Here is a 12,589-nt window from a genome sequence, read left to right as displayed (position 1 = left end):
CCAGAGTCTACTTAGAAAATATATCTCTGAAGAAGGAAGATTATAATCATGCTATAAGGCAGAGTAACAAATCATCACCACCAAAGCAGCCTTTCATTTTCTCAATGCTTAATATACATAAGAGGGACTCTAGCATTATTAGCATGCATTTTTGTTTTGTGGAGATCATAAGGGTAACTGATTAGTGGCCTAATATTCTATATTTATGAAAAGAAAGTAAATTTTTTTGGTACAAGGGTATCCTTCAGCTCATACGTAAGAAATTAATCACTTTTGGGTTGGGTGGTTGCCCTCTCAACAATTTTCGCTCTCATGAATTGAACCTTTGATCTTTTAGTTTTCTTGGGATCTAGCGAGACCTTACCCACTTGACCAACGCCTTGTTGGTAAACAAAGTGAATTGGATTCAGCCTTTAAAAATATAGTACAAAAATATGACTTTATATTGACAAAATTGCAAAATTTGAAGTCTTGATTTGAATGGAGGTTGCAGCAAATGTAATTAGCATCAAGGCCATAAAAGCTTACAAGCTCAAAAGGTGCAGAGGCTTAAGCATTGGCAAAATATATGCTAGTAATCTATCATTTACCCACAGCTTGTAGGAGTATGAGCAACTGAAGAAAGTAGTAAGAAGCTCCCCCTACTGTTGCATATTGCAGCTTCTCTTTTCCTTCTACAACAGCGAAATCGTCGTCCTTCGAACGATTAAAACCTCCAGCTAACCATCCGAGATTTCTGAAACCTCCATTATACAACTTTGAAGCTGCTGTCATTGACCTGAATCACACAGCAAAACCATCAAATATTAGAGGCTTTAATGCCATAGGCAACTTGTTCTGCTAGCTGAGATGACTTTATGTTTAATACTGAAATTGGGAAAGTTCACATACACAATACAAACTACTAATGTTTCAGATTCTTTGAAGATTTTTATTGATTAATTGCACAAAGAAAGTTAGAGTTTCTAAAAAGTTAAGTACTTCATAGTTGCATTTTTTGAATCTTGTATACTTGGTTTTACACGAAACAAACAAGAAAAACAACTAGCTTCTCTCCAAATGAAGTTAACTGAATCTACTTTCAAGTTAGTTGATAAATGATGAAGATAAGCTCTAAGAATGCTAAATAAGTAGGTTGCACTGAACCTTTTCTTGTCTTCAGAGGAACTAATTTAGATCTTCAATATAATTTGTAAAATTAGTAACATATATGTATTATTTTGTAACAAAATTCCTTGTCAAAATTATTTTCTATTTATATGTCATAAATTCCTTGAAATTTTTCCTAGATCCATCCTGACCTGTCATGAAATGACACAGTCTCACTGAAAAGGTGGGACACTGTTTAACTCACTTAATGGAGTCAGGATTCGAATTCATGACAAAGAGGTAATTATTAAACAGCTACCTTACTGTTGCGTCAAGACTTACCCTTTTATATGTTTCTAGCTAAGAACAGCGAAAATTTCATTTCAATTAAGTACAAGCAACTGAATCTAAATTATCACTTTAATCAAACTCAAAGGTATGTACTACATTTGATATAACAAAATAACCATATTCTAAAACAAAACAATTTGTTCTAGAATCTCACTGACCTCAGCCCTTCTCCACATGCCACTAAAAGCTTGGTATCCTTACCAGGAATGGCCATTTCCACTTGGCTAAGGAACTCAGGGTTGAAGGTAGTAAGGTATTGTCCAGTCCACAAGCCAATATAACCAAAATGCACCCACTTCTTAAGCAGAGTTATAGCACTATTATCAGTGTCTTCCACAAACATTGGAACATGCAGTGACCCAGTCACATGTGCCTTCTCTCTCTCCCATCTTGGCCTAACATCAAGGAGAATAAACCCATCTGAGTTCATAGCTGTGGATGCATCTTTTGGCCATATAGTCCTTATAGTACCAGTTTCTATGAGTTGCTTGACACTACTGGTAGTGGTGGAGGATTTTGCAGTGATGAATACAAATCTTGTGGTTCTCAATGTTGTTATTTTAGAATTTTGTTGTGTCTTGTGGTTTAGAATGGAAGTCCTGAAGGGATTGTTAAGGGTTGCCATGTTCCTCTATCTTTGTTGAGTATTGACATGTATGATTGTGTTGTTATCCTAAACGATTTGATTTGACTTGTTTGAGATGATAATAAACTAGTAGCAGCTATAACCATTGGCTTTCTGAATTTCTTTTTTGTCTGTTTTATACATGTTTTTTTTTCCTATTCTATGAAAAGGCATTGTACTCACTTTTAAACTTGGTTACTCAAACATTTATACAATTTTTATTTTGGAACATATTCAGAAAATTATCTTTATTCAATGGTATTATGTTCTATCAGAAAATTCAGCAAATAAAAAATTGTTATAAAATGATAGAATTGCTTACAAGTAAATCGAATCTTTTCATATAGTCAAGCTTATTTTACATCTTTTCCAATAAAATTTTGCTTTAATGTCAAATCAAGCAAGCTTTGGAGGAAATAAGATCTGTCCTGACATTTTATAGGCACGGGCCAGGGAAAAATTTGTGGCTCAAAATTTTAGATTTTTTTAAATATGTGAATTTTGTATGTTAAAGTTTGAACAAAATTTAAAGTCCAAACAAATTGTAAGGTCGGAATAAAAATAACTGCATATTGCATATCAAAAAAGTTTAAATATATTATTTTTACACATTAACTTTAAACAAAATATATCTTAAACATATTTTATGAGACCAACTTCTTAATGAGCCTTAAGCAATCTTGTATTTTGCTCACTTTAGGTCAAATCTTATTTCAATTATACATCAATCATGTAATAATATAGGAACAATAATTATTTCAACCAACAAAATATTGAATGAATTTATGGGTTGATAATAATCATTCACACCACAATTCATTTAAAAACAATAAAAACAATAACATATTTATTATATATTACTTATGAATGTAAAGAAATATTTGGGGCAATCATGAACGATGAACCTTGTGTCGTGTACCTATGACACACCCACATGGTCGACCCTGGGAGGAAACTATGATATGAAAATGGTATATTTATATTTTTTTCCTAAAATTATTTACTAGCTATTAGCGACTGCAACTCACTAGTTATTTAATTTTCTATTTATTTTTAAAACTCAAAATTATCAATTTATTAAGTAAGTTTTATTATTAAGTTAGAAATATTTAACATGAATGAAAATATGAAGTATAAAAATTTAGCTTCATCAACTTAATTTATTTTCTCAATTTTTTCTCCCTTGAATTTTTCAACTTTTGTTATGCTCTCATGTTAATCCTTTTGTAATTGAGTTTATTGATATCAGTTAATTTGCTCAAAAGATATCACTTTGTGAATACTTTACCCTCCAAAACAACTTTGTTTTCTACACCACGAACAACTCTTATAATATCCAAAACAACATCGTTTTTCAAATCATCTTCTTCGCTTACTGATATGGCGAGGTTTGCTGTAGAGGGGGCGAGTTGGACATCGTGAGAATGACACAAACTTTGAGATCTACCAAGATAGTTTAAATTGATATTCTACTTAGGATCAACAAGGGAATCAAATATAATAAACATAAGATCATTATACAACTCATAAGATTCAACTTATATATATATATAGATATATACGAAGAGATCTGTTTATATCAAAATTAAGTTATAATCAATCTTATTTGTTCATTGTTTAAATCCAACCGACAAAAAAGAGTGGGTGAAAGAGGTGATCAGAGAAAAAAAGAAAATATTCATATATATTCATAAAAACTCTTATTCCGAAATAGCACAAATAAGTCATAAAAATCATACATGTTATAATTCATGAGTCATAATAATCAAATAATACAACTATACAAGTTCCAAGTTAAAATTAAATTGGGTTTCATAGCAACTACTAATGTTTTAATTTTGTTTATAGAGGTTACAAAAATATCTTTTGCTTAATAGATTGGGTTAACAACCATCATATGTGTTAAAATCACTAGAGTTGAAGTTGGAGAATCATGTGATGATGTTAAAGTTGGAGAATCACGTGATAACATTGAAGTTGGAGAATCGCGTGATGTGTTGAAGTTGAAGCCTTGTTGGTCACATGTCCACTAGAATTGTTGGTCACATGTCCACTAGAATTGTTGGTCGTATCAACATTGAGAGAGGGAGATAGAGGGAGTGAACCAAAGAGTTGGATATAGAAAGAGAGGTTTAAAGTATATAGTGAGAGAGATTTACATATCAATAGGCTCGTCGATTTTATGCGCCACATGATGATCTCACCCGATCACAAATGTGTTCCCAAGACTGAAATCAATCATGGCCTGAGGGTAGAGGATAGTAATATTGTATTGTCTCGCGAGTAGGATTGTAATTTTGACTACCTTGAGTTTGCTCATGGTGGTTCCAACATGAACCTCAATTGTGAGGTTTAGGTTCTTGTAAGATGAGAGTTTAAGATAGGGGAACAAACACACTTAATTCGAGTCATTCATACAACATTACAAAAATCATTGAATTCTTGAAAGATCATCAAGTATCAAGGGTTGTTATCATAAAAAAAAAGAGATTAGAAATAAATGTAAAAGCACAAGACATAGCATGAAGGCACTTGAAGTGTTTGAGCTTGTCCAACACGTGTTTTGATGAAGCCAAAGGCTTTAATACAACGTTGAAGATATTTCATACAAGACTTCAAGACAACACTAAATAGATAGACTTTACATGTTATATTCGTTTAGATATATTGTTTTGATACGTTTTATCTTTTATAGGTCTAAGATAAATGGAGTAAATTCCTATACATACATAAGACAACTCATATCATTCACTAAAACATGTTAGAAATGAGTTAGATAGAGATGTTTTAAAAATAATGGGTTGTTCTTTTAGATAATCGATTAGGCATCAACAATAAAGTAATAATCAATTATGATCCAAATATCTAAGTTAGTATTGCTATAAAACTGATATATGTGATATATAATCAATTAAAAGTAATTGTAATTGATTATGAGCTATTGAAAATAGGTAATCGATTATGTCTAATTGTTAATAAATTAGTTGATAACAAAAATTGAAAAATAATTATTTTTAAAGAATTGTAGTTTCACATAACTACCAAATTTCGTTCCATCAAATTTTCACTTTCAATTTTCATCATTGAATTCCATTTTTCAATTATGTAAGAGTGAGGTTCCAAGAACTAAGAGAGACACTCATATACTTCTTCATCATCTTTATTCTACAACCATATTTGCATAGCATTGACAATTCATTACAGGTAGTGAAGAATTTCTGTTTTTAATAGTGTTTGTATCTCAGAAAATTAAGGTGCATCATTTGCAACAAGAAAAGTCTTATTCGTTTTCAAGAAAAGAGATTTGAGGAGTTTGTTATCTTTTCAAAGAGATTAGGAGTGAGAATACTCAAAATTATTGTTTCTATAAGAGTTGTGGGTGATCAACGAGTTAAAGGTCAAGCATATGGATTAGGAGTAAATCTAGAAATGTGCTTATATATTAAAAATGATTCTTCATGTGGAAAATCCTGATATTAGAAAGGTGGATTGGATGTAGCAATAATGGTTTTACGTGAAATATGATATATTTTGAGTGTCATTTTCTCTATCATTTTAACTCTTTTAATTTAGATTTACCACTTTCTGTAAATCATTAGTATTTCTCTCATAATTAGCTATGATTGCATTAAATTTTGATTCATTTTTGTTCCCATGGGATGAAGTTGATTTTTAGTGTGTTAATAATTGAGTTGTAATTGATTATGTAGTTGTATAAATGATTAGGCATTATGCAAATTATCAATCATTTAACAACTGAAAATATCTATTTCATAATCAATTGTTGAGAGCATACTTATTGAGAGACGTAGCCGAGAACCCCGAAAGCGATTAGTTTCTTTCCCAAAAGGGTGAAGAGATACCCTTGATAGTACAAAAAAAATTGTTAATCAATTATATGAGATAATTTTGTGTGTATTAAAACAAAAGAGTAACCTCACACATATTTAACTTTCTTCTATTTGCATGGAGAGTCCTCATTTACCTAATTTTCCAATTCCCCCCTTCCTTATTACCTTTGTTTGTTTTATCTATCACTCAACAAAACTATTTATAAAGAAAAACTAACAATAGTAATAATAGAGAGGGAATAGATCTACTTACTTTAAAAGTAAGTTTAAGAAACTTACTCCACATCTTAATCATCAACTCTAAGAAAATCTAATGATTTAGATCTACTCACTAATTCAAACCATTAGATTTTCTAAAATTGATGACTAAGATGTGAAATAAGTTTTTTAAACATATAATGAAAAAAAATTTAGTTTTTTAAACATATAATCCTTTAGTTTAGTTCTCATAAATTTGAAAACATTCAATTTTGAAATTATTGATTTCAAATTTTATGAATTAATGTCAACACCAATATTATATTTTTGTCAATACTAACTTGAAGGGGTGAAAACAAGGCAGACCGCCTATCAGGGGCGTATTACTTGACCTATAATAGACTAGGTCAGACTAAAAGTGTAAAGTGTCAAGTATAGCACTATTAGATTGCCTATGTTTTGATGAAGACAAAGATTTAGTGAAAGCTTAAATATAACTCAACAAATCAATATGCCGTGGACTCAAAGGTTTCATATCTAGACTAGATTCCTTAAAAGAGTCATTTTTTGAGTCGTAGATGTGTGCCTTAGATATTGATTCTAGGTTAGGTAAACCTAGATGCAATTCTCACAAGCCTTAAAAATTATCAATTCATTTACATAAGACATGCCATCTAGATTATTATATGTTCATGCATTAATCATACATGTTACTTGTGCATCTTAGGCATAATATATTGGTAAAACATATATAGTTGATGAGCATAACATATAGGTACTTTACCATTTAATCATCTAGCTGAAAAATATGTCAGTTAATCGATTAAGGAAGGTGTTAATTGATTAATGTGAATCCAGTTTTAACAGATAACTGAAAACCTGAAAACAATTATTCTCAACAGCCCGCTAATCGATTAAAAGGGCACTTAATCGATTAACTTGGTATCGGAATGGTTTTCTATATAAACTATGTTTTTAGGTCATGCACCATACATCATATCATTCATTTTTAGAATTGATAGTTGCATATTTTTCGTTCTTAATTATGTCATATAAGCAAAGTGAAATGCATTGTGAGATAGTGAGAAATAGTATCATGCTTAAGGTTTAATTGTCAACTAATTGTATGTGATTAATATGTTAAACTTTTCTATCTTTTCTTGCATGATTCTTGCATTTCTTCAGAAGAATTTTAGAGTAGAAATTCTATGTTTCTGCATATTAATGAACTCATACATATTCATATTAACTTGTGTGTTTTGTATAGGATTTTTAGCTGAGTTTCAATTGTAATATTTTGAGCAACATTGTGCATTATAATACTCTGTTTTTGTGTTGTAATAAGGGAATTCGTCTCATGGTGTCTTACCACCTATGAGATTCAGCGAGTCTTCACCAAGACTTAGAGGTCTTGAGTTTAGAACGTTTTCTTGGTTGGGGCTAGATCGTAAGAAATGTTTTCTTAGGAGATTAGGATAGTCAAACCAAGAAAGTGGGTTCTTGGATTCAAGAAAGGAGCGTCTAAGTGTTTGTATTGGAAGTTTGCATTAACAATACATTCGTTTCAATATTATTGAAGAAAATCTCCCGAGATCAAAAGGGGAGGCCTGGATGTAGTTTGCAAGTGGACCCACAAATGAACCAGGATAAAATTCCTTGTTGTAGGCTTTTTCTATCCCTAATCTCTTTACATTTCAAGTTGTATTATTTCCTAATTTTCGCTGATATTTTGGATACTGTAAACTTGCTATATCGAGTTTAATTCTCTTCAAATATATATGCTTTATCTGTTTCTGAATATCGGTGAGTGGTTGTGCAGTAAGCCATTATGCAACTTGCTGTTTTCTGTGAGTTAATCGATTAAGACATGGTATTAATCGATTAACTGAGGCTTTTTCCAGAATAGGGCTTCAGTGCGAAAAGCGGTAATTGGTAACCGCAACACCTATTCAACCCCCCTTCTAGGTGTGTTCTGTCCACTGATACCTAACAAGTAGTATCAGAGCTATTACGATGTGCTAGCTCAATCGCATACGCGTGATCCTTAACGGAAAACAACTGGGTTCCACCAACCTCTTTGGCGGTGATGGCGCATCCATTAACCGCTCTCCCGTATTCAGTGGCGAAGGATACGCCTACTGGAAAGTCTGGATGAAGATATTCATTGAAGCCATTGTCTCAAATATTTGGGAATCCGTAGTCAACATGCCTTTCGTCCCAATGCATCTAGTGGATGATGAACCTAAAGAAAAACCCAAGAGTTTATGGACCAATGATGAACATAAAAAGGTTTAATACAACCTACGTGCTAAAAACATCATCAGATCGACCCTATCATATGATGAATTCTTTCGGGTTTCGCAGTTTCAGAGTGTCAAGAAAATGTGGGACACTTTATAAGTGACTCACGAAGGCACTAGCAAAATCAAGCGTGCTAGGATGAATGCCATGACATATGAGTACGAGTTGTTTCGTATGTTGTCGAGTGCATCTATCGGCGACATGCAAAAGCGATTCACACATATGTAAACCATTTAGTTGCTCTAGATAAATTTTTTACCAAAGGAGAACTAACTAATAAAGTTTGGCATTGTTTTGACAAGAGATGGCAACCTAAAGTTACAACTATCATGGAATCCGAAGATCTTGACTCCATGCCTTTGGCAACATTATTTAGAAAGCTTTAGGAGCACGAGATGGAACTTGGGCGCTTGACGATGCATGAGGAATCAGATCACAAAAAGAATGGCATATCTCTTAAAGTAACAACGTCTCAACCTACTGAAGAGATAGAAGATGTTGAGTCTGATTCATATATTGATGATGAAACGTTGAGCCTTCACGTACGAAAATTTGGGAAATTCTTAAAGAAATGAGGCTTTAAATGTTTTCAGAAGAAATAAGCGTGTGAGTCAACTAGAAAAGGCAAAGGTAACAAAGAGCGCTTCACTTGCCACGAATGTGGTAAGCCAGGACACATGAGTTTTCAATGTCCTACTTACCTCAAGAAAGTTGATTGGGAGAAGAGTACTCCTCGGGACTTCAAGTCAAAGAAGGCCTACATTGTCTGGGACGTACTAGAGGAGGATGCGCCATTAATCACCTTAGATGAAGATGAGACTGCCAAACTATGCCTAATGACCAGAACAAATGAAGCTTGCAACTCAAATTAAAAGGAGGTAAATAATGAGGTATACTCTAACACCTCAACTTCTTCTTCTTTTGATGATTCACCTCCTTATGAGGACCTATATAATGCTTATGTCGAATTGCATGAAGAATTAAAAAAATTAGCTAGGATTAGTTTTGATAGAAAACGAGTAATCTTTCTAAATGAACATAAAATAGTTTTATCACAGAAAGAATTAGATGAGCTGAAACTTGAGAATGAAACCATAGATCTAATATTTTCCTGTAATACATGCAATTGCTCAAATGATAATTTATGTTAATCAATTGTCTGTGAGTCTTGCGAGACTTTGAAAAATGAGAATTTGAAACTTAATGAAAAACTCACAAAACTCATAGAGAGTCAAAATCAATTAGACACTATGCTTAGTCAAACTAGAAATGTTGGTGACCATACTAGATTAGGATATATCCCCCCTATGCGTAGGAAAAGACCATATAGGAAATCTGTAACTCGACCTAATAAAAAGTTTTATAATAAGAAAGTTCCTACATGTTTCTATTGTGGCACACATGTCCACACTTCCTACTCTTGCTATATCCGGAAGTATGGTATACCTAGCGGTGTATATGCTTGGATAAAAAAGGGAGATAACTCCCTGGTTACTAACAAAAAAGGATCCAATATAAATTGGGTACCTGAAAAAGGCAAATGATCTATTTTGCAGGTAAGTCTACGAGCACACGGGCAACATTGGTATCTTGATAGTGGATGCTCGAGGCATATGACGGGAGATAGATCAAAATTCCTAGATCTATCATTGAAAGAAAAAGGGTTTATCACGTATGGAGACAACAACAAAGGAACTATACTTGGTACAGGGACAATTGGCAACTCAACTCATGCAGTGATCGAGAATTTAATATACGTTGAAGGTCTGGAGCACAACCTATTGAGTATCAGCCAACTCTGCGACAAAGGTGCTTTAGAAGAAGCATACTCTAAGGACATGGACCAGGATAAAGAAGAAGAAGCAGAGCAAATAGTCCAAGATGAGCATTAGGACTTGCCAATCGCGTAGAAAACTAAGAAAGATTATCCACTTGACAAAGTTATAGGTGATATCTCTACGGGGGTGGTAACCCGTAGTTCTTTATGTAATTTTTGTAACTTTGTTGCTTTCATCTCTCAAATCGAGCCATAGACCATCGATGAGGCCATTGAGGATGTGCACTAGGGTATAGCTATGCAAGAAGAGCTAAACCAGTTCGAGCGCAATAATGTATGTGACTTGGTCCCTAAGCCAAAAGAACATCCAGTGATTGGTACTAGATGGGTCTTCCAAAATAAACTAGATGAATCCGGCTTGATCATAAGAAATAAGGCACGCTTAGTGTCCAAGGGCTACAACCAGGAGGAAGACGTCGATTATGAGGAGAACTACGCTCCTGTAGCCAGATTAAAGGCCATTAGGATGCTTCTATCCTTTGCATTGATTATAAACTTTAAGCTCTTTCAAATGGATGTTAAGAACGCCTTTCTGAATGGCTACATTCAAAAAGAGGTATATGTTGATCAACCTCCCGACTTTGAAAATTTTAAATATCTGAACCATGTATATAAGCTTTAGAAGGCTCTCTATGGACTCAAACAGGCTCCTAGAGCTTGGTATGACAAATTGAACTCTTTTCTTTTGGAAAAAGGGTTCGTGAGGGGTATGGTTGATACTATCCTGTTTATCTGTAGATTAGATGATCATATATTATTATTTCAAATATATGTTGATGATATAATTTTTGGATCTACTAATGACATTATTTGTAGAGAATTTTCTGAGATGATGTAGGGAGAATTTGAGATGTCGATGATGGGTGAGTTGACTTTCTTCCTTGGGCTACAAATTAAACAAATGGAAAGTGACATTTTCATTCATTAATCGAAGTACTGCAAGGAGTTACTCAAAAAGTTCGACATGGAAAAATGTAAAGAAGCTTCTACACCTATGGCATCCGCTTGCTATCTAGACAAAGACGAAAAAGGAAAAGCTATTGAGGTAACCAGGTATCGAGGGATAATCAGCTCTTTATTATATTTGACTGCGAGCCGCCCCGATCATATGTTTAGTATTTGCATGTGTGCTAGATTTCAAGCATTACCTAAAGATTCACATTATAGTGTTGTTAAACGTATCATAAAATATTTAAAAGGAATAATAAATATGGGATTATGGTATCCTAGGGATGCCTCATTATCCTTGGAATGGTATTCCGATTCTGATTTTGCTGGATGTAAGTTGGATCAGAAGAGCACCAGTGGGAATTGTCACATACTAGGCAATTCCTTAGTTGCATGACACAGTAAAAAGCAAGCATGTGTTGCTTTGTCCACTGCCGAAGCGGAATACATTGTCGCTAGTGTGTGTTGTGCTCAAATCCTATGGACAAAGTAGCAACTTAAGGACTTTGGTCTTAATCTAGAAAGATCCCCATTAAATGTGATGATACAAGTGCCATAAACCTATCCAAGAATCCCGTTTTGCATTCAAGAACCAAACATACATAAATTAGACATCACTTCTTGCGTGATCATGTTCAAAAAAATGATTGTGTGCTTGAATTTGTTGAAACTACTAAGTAATTAGCTGATATTTTCACCAAGCCCCTCTCACGAGATACTTTTTTTGTTCTTCGAAGAGAACTTGGAATCCTTGATGAAAAATATCTTGATTAAATCGTCTAACTATTTATTATGTGCTTCGCATGTTAAATGTCTAATATGCTTCAAAATGAATACTTGTTGAATGCATTCTACTCCTAATATTATTCATGATCTAGTACAATATGCTCTATATGTATGTGTGTTTTCTTAAAATTGCTTGATATATGTTAGAAATCTTTCCATGCTTCTAAAACTCAAAAACCTACTTGATTATAAAAATATGATTACTATTAATCGATTAACCATGAGTCTTAATCGATTAGAATGAGTTTCAGTATCCAACACTTTAATTTTTACAAAATTTAATCAATTAATGTCCCATCTTAATCGATTACCCGGGCTCATTTTTCTGAAAATCTGGAATTTAACTATGATTAATCGATTAAGTACAACTCTTAATCGATTAATGGCAGCAGATAAAGTACAAACATAAGCGTTTTTGTCATTTTTTCAAATCCTCTATATCCCCTTTTCTCTCTAAATCTTAGAGGTAACAACACGATCTGAATTCTTAGCTTAATAGAAGATTAAACCTCACCTTCTACCCACATTGCACTTCATTTCATCCCATTTCTTCCCAAATTTTTCAAGGAAACCCATTTTCTTCAATTCTAAACCCTAAGGTTA

General features: G+C 33.2%; 1 protein-coding gene across 1 annotated transcript; it reads right to left on the bottom strand.

Moving 5' to 3' along the window:
- Positions 423–2,135, bottom strand: LOC109361498 (rhodanese-like domain-containing protein 10). Its single transcript, XM_019606965.1, has 2 exons — positions 1,599–2,135; positions 423–778 (listed from the first exon to the last, which is right to left on the bottom strand). The coding sequence occupies exons 1-2, from the start codon at positions 2,063–2,065 to the stop codon at positions 583–585; spliced, it is 663 nt and encodes a 220-aa protein (XP_019462510.1). The 5' UTR covers positions 2,066–2,135; the 3' UTR covers positions 423–582.

Source organism: Lupinus angustifolius, chromosome LG12 (genome assembly GCF_001865875.1).
Source record: "Lupinus angustifolius cultivar Tanjil chromosome LG12, LupAngTanjil_v1.0, whole genome shotgun sequence".
Lineage (NCBI taxonomy): Eukaryota > Viridiplantae > Streptophyta > Magnoliopsida > Fabales > Fabaceae > Lupinus > Lupinus angustifolius.
This window is presented reverse-complemented; position numbering and strand designations above follow the sequence as displayed.